The sequence below is a fragment of the Halichoerus grypus genome, chromosome 9 (genome assembly GCF_964656455.1).
Source record: "Halichoerus grypus chromosome 9, mHalGry1.hap1.1, whole genome shotgun sequence".
In the NCBI taxonomy this organism is placed as follows: domain Eukaryota; kingdom Metazoa; phylum Chordata; class Mammalia; order Carnivora; family Phocidae; genus Halichoerus; species Halichoerus grypus.
Window position 1 is genome coordinate 141,622,715 of NC_135720.1, and position 25,598 is coordinate 141,648,312.

The 25,598-nt window shown below is 45.1% G+C and overlaps 1 protein-coding gene across 10 annotated transcripts in view; it reads left to right on the plus strand.

Moving 5' to 3' along the window:
• CARMIL1 (capping protein regulator and myosin 1 linker 1) overlaps nt 1–25,598 on the plus strand; it is a 307,843-nt gene that overhangs the window by 269,175 nt on the left and 13,070 nt on the right. For 9 of the 10 annotated variants that reach the window (XM_078055757.1, XM_078055761.1, XM_078055763.1 and 6 more), the window contains 4 exons: nt 10,805–10,917; nt 17,282–17,711; nt 24,192–24,273; nt 25,379–25,591. In XM_078055757.1, coding sequence (XP_077911883.1) covers nt 10,805–10,917; nt 17,282–17,711; nt 24,192–24,273; nt 25,379–25,591 — 838 coding nt within the window. The remainder of the gene's footprint in view (nt 1–10,804; nt 10,918–17,281; nt 17,712–24,191; nt 24,274–25,378; nt 25,592–25,598) is intronic. The other variant, XM_078055759.1, reaches the window with a different exon arrangement.

Consider the following 25,598-nt stretch of genomic DNA (forward strand, 5'->3'; position numbering starts at 1 on the left):
AGCCCATGTGGGACTCAATCCCAGGACCCTGGGACCATGACTTAGCCGAAGGCAGACGCTTAACTGACTGAGCCACCCAGGCATCCCACTATTACATATTCTTAAAGGAATAAACTTTTTTTTTAAGTAAGGAAAAGGCTTTTTAGATAGGGAAAAAGATGACCTCCACACTAGATTCTCGCTGGTTACTGAATGGCTCCTCTTTGGCTCTTTCCATGTGGAGAGTCATTAGCAGTGTAACTTGTACCTGAGATGATGGTTTGTTTCCCCTTGATTAAGGCGACCCATGGGAAGAGAATGTTGTGAACAGAATTTAAAAACTGAGAAGGGAAGGGAAGAAAGTGGAGACAGAGTGCTGGTGGAGGAACGTAGTAGGTGTATGCTGGAGAGATTTGAACTCTGCCCATAGCAGAGCCCGGCTCACAGGTCCTGCTCACGCCCAGCTCTGCCATCCGAGGGACTCGGCTGGTGGCACAAGCGTGTGTCCTAAAACCATGGGTTGTGGTCATGGGTCCAAGTGGATCTGGCTTCTTCCCCAAGGCCTGGTGGACTGCGAAGCATGGCATAGCTTGCTTTTCTTCGGGCTCATGGTGAAAATGTACTACTTTATGATTTTCAAAGTACTTCCTCTACTCTGTGAAGTGGCCACATTTTCAGCTGAGAATGAGGGGATTGCAGCTGACCTTTCTCACTAGGATTCAGTAGTGATAATCATTTAATATTATTGTCTTGTTTTTGTTTTGCTAGGATTGAGTGGACTCAGTCTATCCTAAGTCTATTTTAACTTTTCTGGAACTTGACCTTGACCTCTAATCCCCCTACTGAGCTTTTCTAAGTATCAGAATGCTCAAAGCCAAGGTGTGAATTTTTTTTTTCTTTTTTACTTTTACCATTTCTGACACCAAATGTGTGGGTGCCCCCCGCCCCCACCCCACACACACCAACTAATTCTTCAACTCTGGACACCAACTGAGTGTCCCCCCAATTCAGTTCAATTCTGACACTACCTGGAGTTAGCATAGACCCCAGAGGTTAAGGGCTTGGTGGCACCCCCATGTCAGATGCCAGTCCCAATGTGTCAACTGTACTTCTGACCAACTGGCTATAAATTCAAGGGAGGTTTCCACAACCCCCTCCTTAGGTATGATAATTTGCTAGAATGGCTCACAGAAGTCAAGAAGACACTTACTATTACTGGTTATTGTAAAGGATGCACCTCAGGAACAGCCAGATGGATGAGATGTGTAGGGTGAGGTAAGGGAGGAGGGGCTGGGAGCTTCCGTACCCTTCTCGGGTCGAGCCACCCTCCCAACACCTCAGTGTGTTTGCCGACCCGGAGGCTCTCCAAATCTCATCACTCAGGGGTTTTGTGGAAGTTCCATTAAGTAGGCACGATTGAGTAAACCAATAGTCATTGGTGACTAACTCCATCACCAGGCCCTCGTTCCTCCCCAGGGCCAGGGATGGGGGTGAAAGTTCCAACCCTCCTATTAACGTGGTTGGTTTCTCTGACGACTAGCCCTTATCCAGAAGCTGCCTAGGGGCCCACCAAGACTCACCTTTTTTTTATCATAAACTCACGAATGACTGAAAGGGGCTTGCTAGAAATAACAGATGTTTCTTTTGGCGCTATCACTCAGGAAATTTCAAAGGTTTTAGACTCTGTGTCAGGAACCAGGACAAAGGCCAAAGGATACACTTCTTGTAGCACACAAGGCTAAGCTAAATACCAACATGTCAGTTTTTACTGGGCCAAAAAATACCTAGTGTTGTAACTTTAATTCTTATGCCAAAAATATACAAATAAATATCTGTGTAAACATGAAGAGTAGATAACTATTTTTTTAAAAAACTAAGTAAAAATTTAATCTTCTAGTCAAACTACAATCCTTCTAAAACTACCATCTTTTTAATTTTTTTTTAAGATTTTATTTATTTATTTGTCAGAGAGTGAGCACGAGCAGGGAGGAGGAGCAGAGGGAGAGGGAGAAGCAGAAGCAGACTCCCTGCTGAGCAGGGAGCCCGATGCAGGACTCGATCCCAGGACCCTGGGATCATGACCTGAGCTGAAGGCAGAGGCTTAACTGACTGAGCCACCCAGGTGCCCCTAAACTACCAGACATCTTATGAATAATTGTTCCACACATTTTACTTATACATTTCAAGTCTTTACTGAACCTTTCTCTAAAAAAAAAACCAAAAAAACAAAAAACAAAACCAATTTATTTTTAATAACAAGAGATAATATATACCAGTTTCTTCTTTTTTCATTTTATTCATGTATATATAAGGACTCTTAAACATTACATTATGGCTGATTAGTCTATAGAATTTAATCTTGGAATGCGGTAGTGAGAGAAGGATGTGAGATTCAGCTTGCAGGTTCTCCCTTTCCCTGGCAGTGTGTGTCTGGACATGGGATCGTTCTGAGCCTGAGCCAGCTTGCTTCTAAAATCCCAGCACTGCCCACATCATTGTGTCATCATGACAAATAAATGGAATAAACGTATACAATCCTTTATTAAATGTAAATATTGTTCCTCAAAACTAATATTTTCATTTTATTAGCGTTCACTCTATTTACTCTATTGATACTTGCTTTTCTCTGTGTCTCCTGTTCCCCCTCCCTGACACTGAAATGGGGAAGGAAGAGAAAAACATCCCTAGAAATGGATACGTATCACTCTTAGCTCCTCTAATTTGGGGAGATCTTTACTCATGTTTATTAAGGAGCAAGCACACTAATTTATAAATTCATATTCAAAAATTATTTTCTTAGTAGAAGTGACTTTTAGAAAGTCTGCTTTTGGGAAGAGAGCTTCACATGGGTAGAGTGGCAGTGCCATTTTCAAAGGCACCAAAATGAGCCAGTATAACAGGTACAACAGGTGAGGAGGGAAAGGGGCTGCAGATATTATGCCACATCCCCAGTATTTCCAGATGTGTTTCTCGCTCATATCATAGTCCATTGTGGGTGTGTCTGGTCAGGGGACCCCACAGTGGTCATTCAGAGACCCAGGCTGCTTTCCTCTGCGGCTCCTCTTTGGTCCTTGGAGTCCTGTCCGGTCAGGTGGAGGTGCCGTGAAGCACTCAGACTCACACCGAGGAGGTTTGATGGGTCAGGTCTGACAGTGACATTAGCCAGAGCGTGGCCAGGTGGCTGCCTGTCCACATGTGAACCTGAGAAACTCGTTCTGACAGTGTCGGTCAACAGGCAGGTGTGGCGGGAGGGCCCACAAGGGCTCCATATGCATCCGATGCCAGCCAGCTACTGCTTCTGCTGCCTCACCTCGCATAACCATAGGGGAAGAGTATTCCCTAAAGGAAGATCCATCTGCAGAGAAGAATGAAAGAATATTGGACTGGGATTCAGGAAACCTGCCAGGGTCCAGGTCTAATGGCCACTAACTAGACTCCTCTCCACTGGAAGGAGTTTTACAGACTATCTCTTCGTTCTAGGGAATGTGAAGCCCAGGGCAAGTAACTGACTTGCCTTTGATCATCCTCTGAATGACTGTTCCATATCCTACAATGGCTTTGCTCTGCACGATCCGTCACCGTTCATTTGCCACAGTTTCTGACATGGTTCCAGTGATGAAACAAACCAACTCTAATGAATAAACACTAAGTCCTGGGGAATCAGTTGTCTCCACATGCTTCGAATTGCAGAATCACAGTATGACCAGGCTAGAAGGGATTTTGATGTCATCTTGCCGGTCCCTCATCAAGGACTTAAAAATCTCTATGCAGCCAAAGTAGTTAACCATTCTGGCTATAGTGACCTCTCAGAAGCAGCCACTCCCTAGAAGCTCCAGTTGTTAGCATGTTATTTTTTATGTGTTGCTGAAATCTGTCTTTATAATTTTAACCTGGCCATCCTGTTCCTGTCATCTGGTGTGGCACATGTCATTGAAGGAGACTTAGCAGACTTACAGATATTTGTGGGTTATTACTTGGTCTTTCCTTCACCAGTCTAAATGTCCTCAGCTTTTTCGATGTTCCTCATATGATACTGTCTGCAATCCATTTATGGATTTTTTATTTATGGTTTTTTGTTACTCTTTTCTGAATAAGTTGCAGGGCAATACCACCTCCTTCCTTCTAACTGCAATATTTCTATTTATTCATCCACAGATAGTATTCACTTCAAAAAAAAAAATAAAACACTAATTCCAGTATAGTTAACATACAATGCTTTATTAGTTTCGGGTATGAGGTATAGTGATTCAGCAATTCTGTACATTACTTAGTGTTCACCGTGATAAATGTTGTCTTAAACCCCTTTACCTATTACCCCCATCCCCCCATCCCCTCCCTCTGGGAACCATCAGTTTGTTCTCCATAGTTAAGAGTCTGTTTTTTGGTTTGTCTCCTTTTTTCTTTGTTTTGTTTCTTAAATGAGTGAAATCATGTGGTATTTGTCTTCTTGGACTGACTTATTTCACTTAGCATTATACTCTCTAGCTCCATTCATGTCATTGCAAATGGCAAGATTTCATTCTTTTTAATGGCTGAGTAATATTCTGTTGTATGCACTACACCTTCCATCCATCAATGGACACTATGGCCGTTTCCATATCTTGGCTATTGTAGATAATGCTGCTATAAACATAGGGGTGCATGTAACTTTTTGAATTATTGTTTTCATTTTCTTTGGGCAAATACCCAGTGGTGGAATTACTAGATTATGTGGTAATTCTTTTTTTTTTTTCAATTTTTTGAGGAACCTCCATTCTCCACAGTGGCTGTACCAGTTTGCATTCTCACCAACAGTGCACGAGGGTTCCTTTTTTCCCCACATCCTTGTCAACATTTGTTGCTTCTTGTGTTTTTGATTTTAGCCATTCTGACAGGTGTAAGGTGATAACCCATTGTGGTTTTGATTTTCATTTCCCTGTGATGAGTGATGTTGAACATCTTCTCATGTGTCTGCTGGCCATCTGTATGTCTTCTTTGGGGACATGTCTGTTCATGTCTTCTGGATTATTTATTTGTTTTTGCTGTGTGGAGTTGTAGAAGTTTTTTATATACTTTGGATATTAACCCTTTATCAGATTTGTCATTTGCAACTATTTTCTCCCATTCCGTAGGTTGTCTTTTACTTTTGTTGATTATTTCCTTTGCTGTGCAGAAGCTTTTTATTTTGATGGTTTTGTTTCTCTTGCCTCAGAAGACATGTCTAGAAAAATGTTGCTGTGGCCAGTGTCATAGAAATTATTGTCTGTTCTCTCTTCTGGGATTTTTAGGGTTTTAAGTTTCACATGTAGGTCCTTAATGCATTTTGAGTTTACTTGTATGTATGGTATAAGAAAGTGGTCCAGTTTCATTCATTTGCATGTAGCCATCCAGTTTTCCCAACACCATTTGTTGAAGAGACTTTTTCCCATTGTATATTTTTGCCTCCTTTGTTGAAGATTAATTGACCATATAATCATGGGTTTATTTCTGGGCTCTCTATTCTGTTTCAATGATCTATGTGTCCTCTTTTGTGCTAGTACCATACCGTTTTGATCACTACAGCTTTGTAGTATATCTTGAAATCTGGGAATGTGGTATCTCCAGTTTTGTTGTTCTTTTTGAAGATTGCTTTGGCTATTTGGGTTCTTTTCTGGTTCCATTCAAATTTTAGGATTGATTATTCTCATTCTGTGAAAAATGCTATTGGTATTTTGATAGGAATTACAGTAAGTCTGTGGATTGCTTTGGATAGTATTTTAACAATATATATTTTTTTTCAATCCATGAGTACGGAATATCTTTCTCTTTGTGTCATCTTCAGTTTCTTTCATCAGTATTTTATAGTTTTTAGAGTACACATCTTTCACCTCATTGGTTAAGTTTATTCCTAGGTATCTTATTCTTTTTGTTGCAATTATAAATGGGACTGTTCCCTTAATTTCTCTTTTTGCTACTTTATTACTAGTGTATAGAAATGCAATGTATTTCTGTATATTAATTTTGTATCCCATGACCTTACTGAATTCACTCATCAGTACTACTAGTTTTTTGGTGGAGTCGTCTGGGTTTTTTCCTATATGTAATCATGTTTAGTGAAAGTTTTACTTCTTCTTTACCAATTTGGATGCCTTTTATTTCTTTTTCTTGTCTGATTGCTGTGGCTAGGTCTTCCAGTACTATGTTGAGTAAAAGTGGTGAGAGTGGATGTATTCACTTTTTAATAGCTGTATCATCTGGGTAACTGGTAGTGGTCACTCTCAGGCAAGGCCTATAATCTTCTGTATTTGTAAGTGTATTTCAGACAGAGAAAAAGGGGGTACATGCATCAGGAAATGTGAACTTACCCCGAAGTCCTAGTATACTTGCTGTTACATCTCACTGTCCAGAAATAAGCCATATTTCCAGCCCCAGGTACAAGAACATCTGAGAAGATAATGTGTTTCACTTGGTCAGATGGATACACCAAATTAAGTCAGGGTTCGATATCGAGACTGGGTAGGCATGTGGCGGTTTCTCCTGTTACTTATTCAGTTGAGAAAGTTTCCTTCCTAGTTTGCTAATTTTTTTTCAGTGAATGGGGGTTTAATTTGATTGTTTTTTTTTCTTCAGTATTTCTGGAAATTGATCATTTATTTTTCTCTTTTGTTTTACTATTGTGGTGAATCACAATAACAGACCTTTCTAATGGTACACCAGTCTTGATAATAATTATGATACTCTTTTTTTTTAATTCTAGTATAATTAACGTATAGTGTTATATTAGTTTCAGGTGTATATTCTTGCTTTGTTTTAATATACTGCTGGGCTTTGTTTACCGTATTTTATTTGGGATTTTTTAAATTTATATGCGTAAATAAGAGAGACCTGTAGTTTTTCTTAATCTTGTCTAGACCATCCAACTACTTTGGGTTTCAAAATTACACTATCTTCATAAAATTAGTTCGGAAGGTCCCGTTTCCTCTTCTCTGGAACTGTTTGTATATAATGGAGATTTTCTGTTCTCCTGGGAAACCCTCTGGGCCTGATGCGTTGTGTGTGTGCAGGTGATGCTTATATGTAGATTCCTCTCCTAGGGATTTGATTTCTTTTGTTACGGATCTAATCAGATTACCTAATTCTTCTTGAGACCATTTTGGCCATTGATATTTTTCTAGGATATCATCTACTTGTCTAATTGTTCATTTAGTTGTTTGTAGAATTCTTAGAACTTTTTAATCTCCTGAACCATAGCTGTGTCCCATTTTTTTCCCTTTCTGATCTATTTTGCCTCTCCTAATTTTGCAAGGTTGTCTCTTTTATTAGTCTTTTTTTTTGGAAGAATCAGCTTTAGTTTTATTTGTCCTCTCAAATTCATCAATTTTTGTCCTTTTATTATATTTCCTTCATTTTACATCCTTTGGTTTCCTTATTTTCTGACTTTATTGCTTAGCTCTCACTTCTCCATGATTGTTACTGTCTAATGTATGCATGTAAGATTCCATGATTATTCAGCTCACTAATTAGCACTCTTTGGGTTTATGTGTTCAGAGTTACTAATAATACACTAATTGTCCTTCCTTCCTGCCCATCTCTCTCCATCCGGCCTATGGAGACATGAGAGATTTGGCAGCCACCTCATCAGAATCCAGGTGCACCACCCACAGTGTTTCCCTTGGTGTGTTCATCTTCATAATCCTGACGGAGGGTGGTCTGAATTGTCATTAGTCCTCATAATCACTGGCTCATCTTCTAAGCATTCACAAATTATCCTTTTAGCATGTATTCATACACCAGAGGTGCAAAATCTACCTCCTTGATTTGTCAAATACCGACAACAGCCATTCTGCTGCCCTATTTTCTTTGCAAAAGCCTTTCTCTGTGTGCCGATGGAGCCCGTTCCAGCTGGCTCAGGGATAGGATTTCTGCTCTCCCCTTCCAATAACGACGCTACACTTTTTAGTCTGAAATTTATGCTCCTTGACAGAAAGACCAAAGTCAAATGGGATTTGGGCAACTTCTGATGTCTCTATGTCCCTTCCTTTCCGTTTGCTAGCAACTGAGCTAAAACAGCGTGTGTGTTTAGCCTTGAACTGTTCGGACAAACTGTGTTTCCTTCTTGTGTTCGATATTTCTGCTGCTCTTCATACAAGCCGCTTCCTAGTCCAACAGATGCATTCTAAACCACATCTCACTGAGGATCTCCCAGCGACTCTGGACTTCCCGTAACCTCTCTGCTCTCAGCGTCTTCATCTCTAAAATGACAGGGTCGGACTGGGGGATCTACCTCAAGGTCCGTCCAGCCCTGAAAGCTGGCCCGTCCTGCAGGAAAGCAGACTGCTCTGTGGAGCCCTGTCTGCTTCCATCTCTGAAACCCATTGATGTTCTCCCTGAGCCCTGAGAACTTTTTGTGCTCGCTCTGCATTCCGCTTCAAAGCAAGAAGAAAGGAAGGGGGTGTAAAGGAGAAATTTATGCTAGTAAAAAGTAATTTTTTTTTCTCAAAATGGGAAAGAGAATTTGAGAGGGAGCCTCTGAGGGGAAGCATGGGTCCGCTGGAAGGAAGCCCCGTGTTAGAACCATATGTCCCGGGCTCATAATCCTTCTCATCCATCAGTCAGGGGAGCTGTGTGGGTGCCCGTCACTCTCTGAGCCATGGTTCGATCTGTGACTAACCAAAGACTAGATAAAACTATCTTTCCTTTTCAGTGCAGAGTAGATGTGAACATGAAATCAAGTGCAAGACACTTGTTATAAACGATCAAGCATTCAGCACACACGGGGAACCGTCATTACCATGGAGATCCCGGTCTCTATTAACATGCTAACACGGGCAGCTTCTGTGCTACGTTTATCTTCTGTGATAAAAGTGAATCCGAGAGCTGCTTTCTCTCCCTAATTGAATTATAGAACTTTGCTGATTCTCTGCTCTATTATAATGCATAGGAAAGCCTTGCTTTAATATATAGCACCATTCAGATGAGAGGTATAATTGTCATTATTCACATTTCACAGGAGTTCTTTTGTCTGTGACCTGTTACCTGCTCACTTTTCAGTATTTCACAAACATGAACTCAGACACACAGCTCATTTTCATAATGGAGATCTCCCAGTGAGTGAAGTGGATGATTGCTTAAAGCACATGATTGGCTTTTTCTTTAAACAGTGCATATGCAGACATGGACATGAGCCAAATTCCCCCGGAGGCAACATGACACTTGCAGATCAAAATTACAGAAAGCCACTTCCCCACCACTCTGTGGCACAACATTCAGACCAGATATCTCAACCACAGGAGAATTTGTCCTTGTGCCCAAAAGAATGGGCAAAATACGCACTCTTTCTCAAGGGCCCACAACCTATTGGTGTGAAATATTAATACACCATTGCAGACACAAATCAGACATGTGGCTGAGCTCACTGTGAGTTGTCCATTCAAAAAGAAATGCTAACTTGGTAAATGATTTCTTTATAGCTTCTCTCCTAAGACCCAAGCTTTCAAGTGTCTGCTGGATGCCCGACCCTGGGTTTCCCACAGCACTTCAAATGCTCGTCAGAAATTGGACTCATCATTGCTTTCCCCAAATCTGGTCTTTGAACTGTGTTCCCTAGAACCATGCTTCCCATTCTCCCAGCCTAGAAACTTCGACCTCATCGGAGGCACCTCAATTCTTTGTACTCTCACTTCTCCAGCCCTTAATTTGCTCCTCGTCTCCTCCAGATTAGACTAGACTATTCCAGGAATCTTTCTTTTGTGTTCCTGAACAGATTCCCCTACATACATTCCCTGGCGTCTCCAATATGTCCTTCATGCTGCCCTAGAATTATCTGAACAAAATTCAGGGTGGGCCATGCCCCTCTTTTGTGGGCTCCCTATCACCTACAAAGTAAATTCCACACTCTTCAGCGTAAGATTCGAGGCTATTCACCATAGGTCCTTGTGTTATTAGTTGGGAAGTATTCATTCAGCTAGAGATAAGGAGAGATACACAACTAAACATGACTTAAATAGTGAGAAACACTGATTTTTCTCGACTCCCAAGAAATCCAGAAGTCTCAGGATCAAGGACTGGTTTATTCAGCAGCAAAGCACAAGCACCCAGGTGTTTTCTGCCCTTCTGCTCTGTCATCCAGCACATGTTGGCTTTTGCCCTCAGGCTTGTCCTCTCTTGAACCCCACGTGGGTGCTTTGGCTCCAACATCACATCCTCCCCCATAGAACCATGCAGGAAAACTACATTCCTTCCTCTGCGGAAAACCTGCTCATGAGCCCCTAGCCGATCTCCCTTACATCTCACTGACCACAATTCTATCATACGCCATACCTACCAATCATGGGCAAAGAGAGAGAGAGAATTATGGTATTTGGCTTATAGAAGTAAGTATTCACACCTTGAAATCAGGATTCTTCCCGCCAGAAAGAAAGGAAGTGGGGGAGGGGGTTTGGTTGCAGAGGCCCCTGTTAGGATCTGTCAGGGTTTGTACCCAGCACTTAATGCCACCCACACACCACTGGCCCCTGGCCACCGGAACGCTCTCCAGTCTCAGAACCTAGCCCGTGTTTTCATTTTCCCACGCATACTCTCTTCCCTTACCATCACCTGCAATTCCAGGCTCCGCCTCTGGGGGCGCCGCGCAGCCTGGTAGGGCGAGCTGTTGGGGCAATGGGTTGGACGGAGCTGCCGCTAGGCTGTGCGTGTGTAGTGCATGCCTCGCTTTTGTCTCTGCCCCTGGCACAGTCCTACGCGGGCTTCCATTCCTGCAGACCGTAGGGGCCCTCAGTTAGCCGGTCTTGTCACCGAGCGTGGACCGGGACGTGACGTTTGCCGAGTGACGCCGCCCGAGTTACCGGTCCCCGTGTTTGACTTGCAGGTCTGCGCCGCTAGCGTCGTCCCCCACGACGGTGAGCAGAACGGCCTTATGGGGAGAGTGGACGAAGGTGTGGATGAATTTTTCACCAAGAAGGTGACCAAAATGGATTCCAAGTGAGTTCAGAGTCATTCTGCTAATAATACTGCTTCATGCACATTTAAATTACTAAGTTGCCATGAAACTTCCCGTGCCAAGGCTTGTTTATCTTATTTTATATGTATTACGTAGGATTGACTATTCTGATGGTTAGCAAAGTGTGATCTCCAGGCCAGCGATCTCACTTGTCAACTGGGAACTTACTAGAAATGCAGATTCTCAAGCCGCTACCCCAGACACACCAAATCAGAAGCGGGATGTGGGGCCCAGCAGTCTGTACTTTAATAAGCCTTCCAGGGTAAACTGAGGCATGCTCAAGTTTGAGAACCATTGTCCCGTTCTAAAACAGAACACACCCAGGTATTTTTTTAGGGCTTTACCACCGGCACCTGGATGACTCTATTCCAGAGTGGTGAACTTTGAGAGCTGACATTACTTATTTCTAAATTCTCCTCACTCAGAATTTGGTGGTTGGTGGGGGGGTGGGGAGGGCTGTATCGCTGCTAAAATGTCACGGCTTCAACAGACAGTGTCAACGTGAAGTTGTCTTATTTTCTTATTCGTAAGTGGTGTTTCCTTAAAAGACGGTCCTTTTATGAACTTCTTTTAACAGCTGTTTAACCTGGAACACTTCCAGCATTAAGCAGGATTTGTACCGAGTTATTTAATCCCCAACCAAAATGCAGATCTATCCCCAAATACACTCTGAATGTGGATTTGTGTCTGAAGTATTCTTCACCTGGGGATAGCAAATTCAGGAATGAATTGAAACCATAGCGATAAGCCGAGGGTGGGAGGGTGGACAGGCCAGCACAGGTAGGGAAGAAACTGGTCCATTCCATAGATTGATGTGCCTTATCTTGCCTCAGCAGGATGGTGAGGTGGAAATAAGTGAAGTTTTTATATCCATGCCAGTGTAACTCACCACACGTTAGAAGCTTCAGGACCCAATTATTTGTCTTCTCTGACACTGGCCTTGAAGCTTGGCATCCGAGGAAAGATTCCATGCTCCCATTCTTCAAGAACAAACCTCAATGTCATTTATTCTTTGAAGCTGTCTCAGGACTACTCTGTCCCCACCCCCCAGATTAATTGCTCTTTCTCTGCTGCTGACTCAAAGCTTTTTTTTTTTCCATCCTCTGCACCCATCTGTTAGAGCACACATAATCCTCTGAGCATTTCTTCTGTTTTAAATTTTTTTACGGTATGAGGAATGGACGGATGTACTCTTAGTGTAAAAGATTCAGGCAGTCCCGACGTGCAAACATAAACAGAACGAAATGGCAATGTCCCCTTTTAATGTTGTGCTCGCAAGTCATTTGTCCCCAGAGAATGCTTGTTCTTCAGAAGCATCCCCTAGGTCTTACTGTTCATTATAACTTGAGTGTGACACAGCCCTGTAATACATAGTCTGTCTTCAGTCACGATCGGTTGAATGAATTTAGACGGTCTTGCCCTGTATCCCTACAAATTACAGACACCACTGGGGGCTCACCTCCTCCTAAATTTCAGAAGTTGGTATGTTGTTAGTGGAAGGTGTATGCATGCTTGGTCTGAACCATTTACACCTGCCCCCGTGTGATTTCCTGCATCCTTATGATGCCTTCTTCTGTGACGGGCTCTGGAGGAAAGTTAGGCGAATTTTAGAAGGTATAAAATCCACTTTCTACAAAGATACTGCTCTGGGAGTATGTTCCAGTGCACAAATAATAGAACTAGAAATCAATTTTCATCAAATAATGATGGAATCTACTAGAAGTTTTGATTTTTTTTTCATTTCTTTTTTGTTATATAAAAACAGACTGTCAGTTTGATGTGTAAAGGGCTAGGCTCGGGTAAAATCTGCAAGTTGTATGAAGAACATTTGCAAATCAAAGTTCTAAATGCTCCTAGTTTAAAACACCAGATGTTCTACAAGGCTCTTACCAAAAAAAACCCCAAAAAACAAACTCTATTGTTTCTTTCCCCACTCCCTATTCCCCAGAGGCAATTAATTCCTATGCCTTTAGCTATTTATTTTTTATTTATGCTTCCATATTCTTTAATAACATTTTTTGCTATTTCCTGTTTTTCAGATTTAGATAGCAAGCATGACTGTTAGCTCCTCACTGTAGAGGATGAGAATTTAGCTCTGATACATTGTGACCCTACTGCCCACCACACTCTCTCTCTCCCATGTGAATATGCATGGCTGAGTTACACCATCTTTGGGTTTGCTCTCCTTTACAGCCTCTTAGGTTCCCTGCAGTTAATAATCATCCCCTTCCCGTTTGCTGACTTTTCCGTATTCCTGTCCCTGCCATATCCCATACCTCTCCAAGAAAGGCATAAATCTCCTCCGCATTTGTTCAGGTATCCTCCGTGTCATCTCCTGCGACAGACAGACCTATCCTTCGCTGCTGCCTGACTGACTGCGTGTGGCATCTGGGCCCGTTTCCCTGCCGTCACCCCCGCCACCTCCCGTCTCTTTCTGCGGGGGGCTTCCCTTGGCCACATGCCTGTGTCCTTTTCCTGTTTCCTTTGGCCTGTGTTTTCTCCTTCCTCCTTTGACTCCCTTGTTTTGGTGAACGACCTCCTCTGTTTGCATCCTGAGAAGGGCAGCTTGGGAGGGGAGCATCTGAGACTTGTAGATCTTTCGTTTTGATTAACAGTGTAACTACGTATAGAATTCTCGATTGAATCCATCTTACTTTAGAATTTTCAAAACCTGGTCCCATTCCCTTCTAGCTTCTAGTGTTGCTGTAAGAATCTGTCTGTCGGGGAGCAAGAATACCCTGTCCCCTTCAAGATCCTTCTAGCCGGACTAAGAATCAAATTGACATGAGAAAGATTAACAGGAGAGAATCAAATATACTAGTGTATGTATAGGGAAGTCACACAGAGGGGAAATTCCAAAGTCAGTCCGGCAAAATGAGGCACATATGTCGTTTTGGACTAAGGAGATGGCGACAGCGGTCTGGGATTTCAACGGGAAGGAATGCAGTTCTCAGGAAGAGTAGATGTTTGCTTCACAAGTGTCTGCTGAGCCACTCAGACAAGGGGACATAGAGGCCTGGTGCGACAGGCCTTGCTAGGTTCTGCGCCACCTAGCACTCCTGGTTCGTAGCGTAATGTAGTTCTCGGTGCCCACAGCTCTCTCCCTGGAGGAGCTCCTCTATCTAAATTCTTTTAGGCAGTCGAGGGGGGATGTGAGGAGCTTTTTCCTGAATTGGCTGGGTTTTGATGACTTGTTCACTCAAAATAATCTTCATGCCAAAGCAGCCCATCTTGAGGCAGCCTGGCCTTGGCCCATACAAATGCAATGTCGTCATGAGCCCTGATCCTTTGTTACTTGTTTTTGTTTTTACTCTTTTTCTGGAAAGCGTTTGGGATTTTCTCTTTGTTCCCAGAAATTTATGATGATTGGCTCTGGGTGGGTTTGCTTTGTTTTGTTTTGTTTTGTTTTTTTGTTTGAACCCCTTTGCTGGGCACTAATGAGCCATTTCAATCTGAAAATTCATGTGCTTTGGTTCTGGGATTTTTCTGGAATTATTTTTTTCATAATTTCTTCCCTTCCTTTTTCTCTGTACTCTTTCTCTAAAACATCCATTATTCAAATTATGTGTTTTCTCTGTGAATCCCTAGTTTTTATTTTGTTTTGTTTTTATCTTTCTCTCTCATTTTCTCATTCTTTCTGTTACCCACCCCCTATTCCTTGTCGTCTGGCAGATTTCCTCAGCTATATCTTCCAACCTTGAGTTTTACCTCCTGCTATCACATTTTCCTATTATGCTTGTTTGATGGTGCAACAGTTTTTTGCTCCTTCATTTGAAATGAAATAAGACACTAGTGAGCTTGGAAGTTGGTGTCTTAGAGGCAGTGAGGCTCTAACGGGATGCCTGGAGGCCAGCAAGGAGGCGGCCATGGCCAGCTGTGGGGAAGGTCAGAGGCCTGTCTCGGCAGCGTCCACGAGAGGCCAGATCCCACCAGACAGGTCCAAGATGGTGGCGCCACAACAGGAAAGCCCTGAGCAAGTGAGGAAGAAAAAGCGAGAAACCCTACTTCCCCACACCAAATAATGAGTATTATACTCTCTTGTTAACTGCACATAAAAGGTAGAACCCCAAACCCCCGCACACAACTCGCTGTCTCTTAAGCTTATACTCACATCTCGAGAGTATAATTTATTTTTTGTTTTGTTTTGTTTTTTTAAAGATTTTATTTTTAAGTAATCTCTCCACCCAATGTGGGGCTTGAACTCATAACCCCAAGATCAAGAGTTGCTTGCTGCACCCATTGAGCCAGCCAGGTTCCCCTCGAGAGTGTACTTTCGGTTTAATAAACTTTCTGCTTATGTTGCTTATCCAGTGTGTTGTGTGTCTGTCTGCTTATGTTGCTTATCCAGTGTGTTGTGTATCTGTCCTTCAGTTCTTCCTCATGATGAGACCAAGAGCATTCCAGGACATCTTTGGGACAGGCTGGGTCAAGGGCCCAGGGTCTCCCCAGTTCACCTAGCAACAAGTAGAGCCTGTTGAATGGTGGACTTCAATGTAGGGTACCCTTCTTGGATTATTTTGTTGGGTGAGGGTCTCCCTGACTATCTGAGTCTTTGGGTCTTTTCTCTTGAGCTTGTTGAGAAATTTGATCTCCTGCCTGGAGGGCATAAACCTGGCTACCCTATTCTAGGATCCAGAATGAGAGAAAGAGCTTGTGAGTATCACTGTTCCAATATGCAGGCTTTCCTGTGATTGTAGGGGAGGAAAAATAGTTTTCTCTCTACCCTTCTAGGTTCCTGGCTGAGATATTCCTGTAATGAAAGACAGATTAACAGGAGAAAAACAGAAGTTCAAGAACAAGAATGGTTCCTATATACATGGGAGAGACTCAGAAAAACTGAGTAGCTTCCCAGAATGGCTCAAGCCACCACCTTAAATGCCATTTTCAGCTAAAAACAAAAGACAGATGTTGGGATGGGGGGCAGGAGGGGTGTAGGATAAGTGTGGGGAGGTTACCAGGAAAAGGTCTCTAAACAGGGTAAGGGTGTTACACAGATTTAAGTCCATACCTTCTCCATTGATAAGTTTCTAGAGATCTAGTTCTCCTACTCCTCTTCCTGCTACTGAGAGGAACACACTTATAAATGGAGATTTCTCTTATAAACGGCTCTTCCCAGAGGGCAACTTCTCAGTTCTCAGAGCTTCTCCGGCATCTACTATTTCTTTTTACTTTTTTGTTTTTGCTCTTCTTGAGCTTAACCTTGATTTTTATTTTATTTATTTTTTTAAGTCATTCCTATTTTATTTATTATGTATTTATTTTTATTATGTTCAGTTAGCATCTGCTATTTCTTAATCAGCCTAAAATAATCCTTGTGCCAAAGAGGTGTATTTTGGGGTGCCATGGTCTGCTGCCCCTCACCCTCCCCGGCGGGTAAACTTGGGCGTGAAGGGGCAGTTTTGGTCTCTGGTTTGGGGAGAGGATCTGACGGTTTGGTGAATGGGCTTCCGGCTCTCTCCCTCTCTAGAGCCCCCCTTCACTTCTGTTTCCAGAGGCGCCTGGAGCCCCATGCAAACCCACCGCCTCTTGTCTCCCCCACCAGCGCTTCAGGGAGCAGCTTTCTATGCCTGTTGAGTCCGTTTTCACTCACAATTGTCTTGGCTTCCAGACTGTGTTGTTTTGTCTTTCTTCCGCTCTGGGGCTTTTGCCTTTATTTTTTTCTTTACACCTTTGGCCGTGGTTTCACGGGGGACTCAGAGGAGCTAATGGGGTCTGCGTCTGCCATCTCTAAGTGAAAGGCACCAGGGAGACCTCCCATCGGCCCCTTGGACTTGCTTTTTCCCCTACCCATTCCCCCGTTCCTGAATATTGTCTTTCATTCCTGAACATTCTCTTTTGTACAACTCTCTACCAAAGCTCACTGTCCTTGTTGCCTTTTAGTGGTATTACATTTAAGCAAGAACCCACATCTTTGTTTGAGTTGAGCGCTAATGGTGGGATTTCAGATGTGATCTAGTGATTATGCAAGGATTTTAGGTGGCCGTGGGGGAAATCTGGCCCTTTCTAATGCCAGTCAGATTAAATAAGGCCATCCCCCACCTGTGTCTTTGAGAAGCCAGCTTTGCTGGAAGTTCTTACAAGTGGAGAGGCCATTGACCAGAGCATTTAGATATAGAAACACTACCCCTTCAGGTTTTCATTCTTAACTGGTGGTACCTCCCTCTCCTGACCTGTGACTATGATAACATTCCACATTTCTATTTACCAAGGGCAAAGACTCAAATTTTTTAACCGCTTCGGAATGGCTGCTAGAGAAGCAGCAATCTCCGTATTTGTATTTTGACTGATTCTGGCTGGAGCTTTAATTACAGCAAAACCCACAGTATTTGTTCTTTCGAATCCCAGGAGATCATCAGCAAGAGGCTCAGAGTCCCACGAGCTTAGCGAAGGAGGAGATGAAAAGAAAAAGCGAGACTCTCGGAAAAGCGGCTTTCTCAATCTAATCAAATCCCGGTCCAAATCTGAGCGGCCACCCGTGGTCTTGACGACGGACGAACCGTCCTCGCCAAAGGGGGCCGTCAGAAGTCCAGCCGTGGACACCCCCAGGAAGGATGCGAAGCCCGCGGAGCACAATGGCAGTTCGGAGCGGACAGAGGAGATAAAAACCCCCGACTCCCTTGAGGAAGGTCAAGGGGAGGATGTGGGCAAGGTGGAGCGGAGTGACAGCAAGAGGAGTCCGCAGGGCGGGCGGAGGTACGGCGTCCAGGTGATGGGCAGCGGTCTGCTCGCAGAGATGAAGGCCAAGCAGGAGAGGAGAGCGGCCTGTGCGCAGAAGGTGAGGGTGGGTCCCTTCTGACTCGGTTGTCTGTGTGATTTGCCCCCTCTCGGTTTTTATGGGTGAGAGAGGTACAGAGCTAGCCTGTTTGATGAAGTAAAAATCCAAATCCAAAAGCCTTTTTCCGAAAGAACCCAGAGCACGGACAAAAAGGGCAGGGCCATGTTTTCCCTCTGGCGCGAGGGCCCGCTCTTCGGAGCCACAGTGTTTGAAGGTAAGTCGTTGGCTGAGACTCTGCCGGCCTTTCCCCACCTGCCGAGGTGCTTTCTGTGCGAGTCAGGAGCCTGGGAATGCAGGGAGATGCTCAAAGCTGGGGAGAGGACCAGTCTGTTGAATCCAAAATGAGACCTGAGCGTGACCAGAAACAGAACTGACAGAGGCTAATAAAAATACTGAAGCCATGGGGGTGCCTGGCCGGCTCAGTCAGTAGGGCGTGCGACTCTTGATCTCAGGGTTGTGAATTCAAGCCTTGTGTCAGGTTTTATTTTTACTTAAAAATAAAAATAAAATAAAATCTTAAAAAATACTGAAACCAGATTCTAATTATATGAAAATAGATCTGCTTTTCAGTTTTTTCATAATTCCCTTTTCCAAACCTAAAAATTCCTTACTATATTCCAGATTTGAAAGTCAAAAGGAAAGAGGGTCAAGGTATTCTGTTAGAATTAATTGAATACTTGGTCATTGAGATATGTTGTGGATTGCTATGAAGAAAAAGTTGAGAAAGAAAAAGTCGTTTCAAAATTGCCAAGTCCCCCCAAAATCTGACTTAATATATCATTTATCCTTCGAACATCTTTTAAAGTAGACATTGTGGTTTTTTCTTCCATTATCTCTCCTTTCTCCTGCAGCTACTTGAAAGATTATAGCTTTATTGTGATCACTAAGCTCATCATACCCAGGTTAACCCAGGTTTTGGGTATAGTGCATGAATCTGAGCTCTTTTTCATGTATATAACTGGGTTTCCCAAAGAAAGGAAAATTGCCCATCTGTTTTTTTTGAAGTATCAGAATAAAACAATTCACCCCAATGAACCCTTGATTTTTAGAAAGTTACTAGTAAACTGTATTATAGACCAGGGTGTGGAGGGCTGTTTTATATGACTTAACAACTGATTATTTTTTCATTAAATCCTGCATCCCATGTGACTTTACAACTGTTCACCGTAGTTCCTCCACCAGCACCATAGTTATCCAGCAATTTCCCTGTGACAGATCTCTCCTAACTTACTCATTGACCCTTACGGAAGGTTGAGGAGGGTGCGCAGGGGGGACCATATAACTGTATTCTGCTAATTCATAAGGCAGGCACGATGTGGCCTTCACTGGTCAGAATTCTGAATAAACACTGACCACATCACTGGTGAGTCAGACGCCCAAGGAAATGTTTAAATTTCAATCCATTTTATAGAATTTCTTACAACAATGAATGGGCTGTTTTCACTAACGAGCTGTTTATTGCTGTTTATTTTATCACTGTTTTCCCTGATGAACAGCTGCTTTTTGGTAGAAAGATGGGAAGTGCTAGAGGGTTTTTTCCATGTGCTTTGGATTGGATACATAAATTGGCTTGGAGTGACAAAATTCCTATGTTTTAGGTCTTAGTTGTCCAAGGCTTATAGTAATGAGCTCCTAGCGCCATCTTGTGTCTATTTAAAACAACATCAATAATAAAAATCCTTAGGACAGGTGGACCCCGGAGATGATGTGGGTTCAGTTCAGATCAACACAATAAAGCGAATATCACAATAAAGCGAGTCAAATGAGTTTGGGGGTTTCCCAGTACGTAGAAAATCATGTTTACACCGTACTTTAGTCTCTTAAGTGTGCAACTGGCATTGTGTCTAAAAAAACAATGTACAAACCTTACAATTTTAAACTTTTATCGATAAGAAATAGCGATCATCTGCGCTTGCTGGTGGAGGGTCTTGCCTCCTCGTCGATGGCTGCTGACGGATGAGGGTGGTGGTTGCTTAACGGCGGGGCTGGCTGTGGCAGTATCTTAAAATAAGACAACCATGAAGTCTGCCACACTGATTGACTCTCCCTTTCACAAATGATTTCTCTGCAGCACGTGATGCTGTTAGAGCATTTCACCCACAGCAGAGCTTCTTTCAAATTGGAGTGAATCCTGTCAACCCTGCTGCTGCTTTATCAACTAAGTTTCTGTCATAATCTAAATCCTCTGTTGTCATTCTGATAATCTTCACTCCATCTTCCCCCCCAGGAGTAGATTCCATCTCAGGAAACCACTTGCTTCGCTCATCTGCTCATCTGTAAGAAGCCCCTCCTCCTTCGTTCAGGTTTGATCATGAGAGGGCAGCAATGCAGTCCCCTCTTCAGGCTCCCCTTCTAGCCCTCTTGCTGTTTCCACCACGTCTGCAGGGACTTCCTCCACTGGAGTCTTGAACCCCTCCAAGTCCTCCATGAGGGTTGGAGTCAACTTCTTCCAGAGTCTGCTCATGTTGATGTTTTGACCTCTTCCCACGAATCAGGAATGTTCTGAATGGCATTTAGAATGTCGAATCCTTTCCAGAAGGTTTTCAGTTGCCTTTCCCAGATTCATCAGAAGAAGTACTATGGCAGCATTAGCCCTACAAAATGTATTTCTTACATAGTAAGACTCGAAAGTTGAAATGACTCCTTGATCCATGGGCTGTGGAATGGATGTTGTGTCAGTAGGCGTGAAAACAAACCACAGTGCGCTCTTGGGTGACCAGGTGCGTTGTCAATGAGCAGTAATGTTTTGAAAGGAATCTTGTATTCTGAGCAGTAGGTCTCAATAGTGGACCTAAAATATTCAGTAAAGCATGTTATGAACAGATGTGCTGTCATCCAGGCTTTTTTGGTCATCCATTTATAGGGCACAGGCAGAGTAGATCTAGCATTATTCTTAAGGACCCTCGGATTTTTGGAATGGGGACTGAGCATTGGCTTCAACTTCAAATCGGCGGCTGCATTAGCCCCTAAAAGAGTCAGCCTGTCCTTTGAAGCTTTGAAGGCAGGCATTGACTTCTCCTCTCTAGCTGTGAAAGTCCTAGATGGCATCTTCTTCCAAAGGAAGGCTGTTCATCTACACTGATAATCTGTTTTCTAGTGTAGCCACCTTCATTCATTCTCTCAGCTAGATCTTCTGGAGAACTTTTTAAAGCTTCTCCATTAGCACCTGCTGCTTCATCTTGCATTTTTCTCTTCTGAAGCTTCTTTAACCTCATGACCCCCCCCCTCCACTAGGTTCAAACTTCTGCAGCTTCCTCACCTCCCTCAGCCTTCATGGAATTGAAGAGTTAGGGCCTTGTTCTGGATGAGGCTTTGGCCTAAGGAAATGCTGTGGCTGGTTTGATCTTCTGTCCAGGACACTCAGACTGTCTCCATATCCGCAATAAGGCTGTTTCACTTTCTTATCATTCATATGTTCACTGGAATAACACTTCTCATTTCCTTCAAGAACTTCCCCTTTGCATTCACAGCTTGGGTAACTGTTTGGCCCAAGAGACCTGGCTTTCAGCCTTTCTCAGCTTTCTGCATGACTTCCTCACGAAGCTTAATCATTTTAGCTTTTGATTTAAAGGGAGACGTGTAACTCATCCTTCACTTGAACACTTAGAGGCCATTGTAGGGTTATTACCTGGCCCCATTTCAATATTGTTGTGTCTCAGGGCATAAGGAGATGTGAGAAGAGGGAGAGAGATGGGGGGTGGCGGGGTGGCGGGGTGGGGGGAGGGACGGCTGGTTGGTGGAGCAGTGAGAACATGAACCACATTTATCAATGAAGTTCACTGCCTTATATGGGCAGGGTTCATGGCACCCAAAACCATTACGATAGTAACATCACTGATCACAGATCACTGTAACAAATAGAACAATAATGAAAGAGTTTGAAATATTGTAAGAGTTACCAAAATGTGCCACAGGGACATGAAGTGAGCAAATGCTGTGGGAACAATGGTGCTGACAGACTTGCTCAGCGCAGTGATGTCACAAACCCTCAACTTGTAAAAACAAAAGCAGCATCTGCAAAGTGCGATAAAATGAGGTATGCCTGTATTGAAAATTCAAACCGGTCAGCAGTGTTCTATCAGAATAATAAAAAATAGGAAAGGTTTTCAAAACTTAGTATGTATAAGAAGGGACACCTGGGTGGCTCAGTCGGTTAAACGTCTGACTCTTGATTTTGGCTCAGGTCCTGATCTCAGGGCTGTGGGATCGAGCCCCCTGTCGGGCTCTGCGCTGCCCTTGGGGAGCCTGCTTGAGATTCTCTCTCTGCCCCTACGGCCCCTCCCCTCCCTCATGAGCTCTCTCTCTCAAGAAAAAAACACCCCCCCCCAAAATTAGTATAAGAGTATTTTCCCCTAAAATGACTATATTCTTTACAAAGTTAGCAGCATAAGCCGCACTGGTCAGTATACTATTGGTAAAATCTATGGTGTCTTCACTCTTGAATAATTTTCTTTACACTATTCACATTTAATACATGTATTTAAAGGAAAAGGACCGTGAAAGTGAAGACGTGGCGCTTCTCGTTTATTAACAAAGGCGAGTAACAAGTGCCGAATGCGTAGAGCCCCATCCTTTCTTGGGGGGCCACCTCGTCAGCTGCCTGCGCTCAGAGACGTTACAGTGTTTCATCCGTATTGCGCCCGGGCGTGTCTGATACCCGCTAACTGCCTGAGAAAGCCCGGAAGGAGGAGAAAACACACCTCCTCCGACTGTACTTGAAACGCAGGCAAGCGAGGCGCGGGGGGTGCGCAGTGTGAGCGGGCGTTGGCTCTGGGGGCCAGCCCGGCGCTCACGCCCGAAAGCCGGGGCCCCCTTCCCCTTGGGCGCTGGCGTCTTGCTCGCCGCAGCCTCGTCCTGGCCACGTGCAAGTGGGCCACCTCCTTACCTGTGTCTGAACGCAGGGACACCCGGCCCCGCCTTCCGGAGGCCCGGAGGTGCTGGGCGGGGCGCCGGCTAGGCCCCGCCTCTGACGGCTCTGGTCCAGGGCTCGGGCGCCCCCTGCCGGTCCAGGCGGGGACTTCGCGCCCATCCTCCCAGTGGGCTCGAGGGCTCACCTGCGGCCCTGGCGCGGGACGCCCTTTCCTTGGGATCCCTCTTCCTTGGGGACACCAAACAGTGTGCGCATTCTGGCCGCGGAACCTGCGTGCACGTTCCTTCTCAGACGCCTGCACAGCGGCCTCCCCCAGTGGAGCTTCCCTGGTCGTGCTGAGAGGCCGGCGCACCTGCTACCGTGCCCGGGGCCGTGCGGGGGAGCCGGCGCTCCGGGCCAGTGTGGCCGTGGCCGGCTGGTAAATGCCGTAGATGAGTCAGATCCTACCCGAGTTTCAGGTAACCCCTCCTACAGCGTCACGAATAGTGGGGAGCTGGGAAGCGGCAGCAGCTACGTGCTTTTCAGGTTTGCCAGAGCGTGGGCTGCGACAGGCTGAAGGTCAGGCCCCGGTCTCCCTGCCCAGCTGCTTTGTGGTTTGGGACGGGAGGTAGATGCGGATCGTCTTTGTCCACAGGATGCTTAGGGCGTATTAAGCAAACCCTAGATGTTTCGTTTCAGGCGCCTTTTGTATCTAAATGCCTCGCTCTTAGGTAGGCTTTCTGCACTGCAAGGAAGAGCCAGAGTCCTGGCTTCACGGGTTACCACTCCTTACCCAAGACAACCACGTCTAACCTCGCCCCCATCTGCTGTTACAAACCCCTTCGCTTGAAGCTTTGGCATCTTTTCTTTTTGATTTTCTTTTTTCTTTTTTCTTTTTGCGAGAAAGTACGAGGGGGGGCGGGGCAGACAGAGAGGGAGAAGCAGGCTTCCTGCTGAGCAGGGAGCCCGATGCGGGGCTCGATCCCAGGACCCTGGGATCATGACCTGAGCCGAAGGCAGATGCTTAACCGAGTGAACCACCCAGGCGCCCACTTTTGGGTTTTTTAAATTAATTCTGGCGTGTTCATCCATGACCTCCTAAACAAGACTCTTTGTCCTGTGGTTCTGCCTCAGTGGCAGGGAAGGCCCTGTCCGTTATAGGCCCCTTTTTACCTTTCTTGTACATGGAAGTTGAAAAGGTTTCCACTGCTTTTAAAATTTGATTGGGGAGCTCAACTTGGAGGGAGGGTCCCATCAACTCAGAGTGTCCGTGTCCCTGCTGCTTGGAGCATCGGGCTGCCGAGCCGTATAGGTATTCCACAGAAAAACCCCACAGGAAACAGGAACTGTCCCTGAGCCCCCGGCTTCCCCTGAGCCCACGCACCTGTCACCTGGGGGAAGCAGAGGAACTGGCCACACTCTGGACCCCAGAGCCCTGACTGTGAACACAGAACAGACCTGCTTGCTGGAGCTTTGTTCCAGGAGGAGGCTCAGGGAGACAGAGAGGTGGGACACAGTGTGAGAGCAGTAAAGAGGCCATTATTTGTTGTCATTTATGTTCTGCTTTGTTCTTTTTCTTACATTTTAAATAAATGTGCACTTTCCCGGGGCTGTGTGCTTGAATTTTTCAGAAGCTCGGGAATGAGGCCATCTCTCAGGATTCCTCCAGCCTGGCCTTGGGCGGCACAGAACGGCTGGACGGATGTGGGGCAGGTAAGACCATCACCCCCTAAGGAGAAGCACTTCCCGTCTGGTTCCAGGAGTCACACATGATTGACAGAAGAAAAATTAGGATGGGAAGGGAGATGGGCCTCTGTGTCATGTGTTGTCAGCTTTCACCTGGATGGCCACGCCCCTCCACCTGCCGCAGCTCCACCTGGGCCGTGTCTCCCACCCCAGTAGCCGTGTACCTGGACAGGGCACCTTTGCCAATTCCCCGAAGGGAAGAAATGTCTTTGAGAAGAACTCCCAAACTGTGGGCATCTGAGGAGTGGGGGGAGGTGGGGTCATGGCCGATGTTCAAAATCAGCCGCACATGGTAGGTGGAAGGTGACCCGTTTGTTTGAGATGAAGGAATGTTCTTTCCTTTCAGCATGAATATCCACTATCCTTCGTCCCTCTGACTTTTCGGGTGTAGTAAAAGAATAAGACATGTTTGAGGGGAACCGAAGAGTAACTTACAAATTGCGTGTCAGAAACCTCACTTTGCTCTTTGAAAGTCCCGTGTTGAGCTTGAGTATCTTCATGCAGTAAGGGATGGAACGTGGCTCATGTTTAACCAGCAGGGGTGGGACATTGAACCTGAAGCCATTCTCACGGTTCTCGCTACGTGGGAGGTTATGGACGTCAGCGTAGCTCTCCTCGCTGGGGACCCACAGCCAGACCCCTACCTGCTGCTGATTATCCAGAAACGAGGCGCCTACAGCTGGTTTTACCTGTGCCTGCACCTCGTGCCACGTCTGATAAAGACCTGAGTGCTTCCAGTGCATTCGGCCCTGCGTGCTCTCCGTCCGCTAGCATGGACACGGACACGCTTGAACTTGACGCTTGTCCTCTGTGGAGTAGTCAGGAGTGATCAGAAGCGCACCACCGAGTTCACTGCTTTCCCACAAAGAAGTGTAGTCTTCCACCAGCGTGTTTTGATCCTACAGGCATGCTAGAGCAACGGCGTGCTTCAGTTCTGAAACACCTCTGATGAGAAAGGACAAGAAATGGTTATGGCGGCTTGTACCAGATCTCTCCCAGCTTCGAATGGTTCATTTCTTTCACCTTTGAGTTTTAAAGTAAAGTGTGCTCTTTGTCCCCATTTTCATTGCAGTGCCTAAACTGCACCCAGGTGTTGCGGAGAGCCGCTTCGGTTTGGGAACACCCGAAAAGAATGCCAAAGCGGAGCCCAAAGTGGATGCGGGCTCCAGGTCGCGGGGCTCCTCCAGCACACCGACCAGCCCGAAGCCCCTCCTGCAGTCCCCCAAACCCAGCCTGGCAGCGCGGCCCACCGTCCCGCAGAAACCGAGAACTGCCTCACGGCCTGGTAAGGG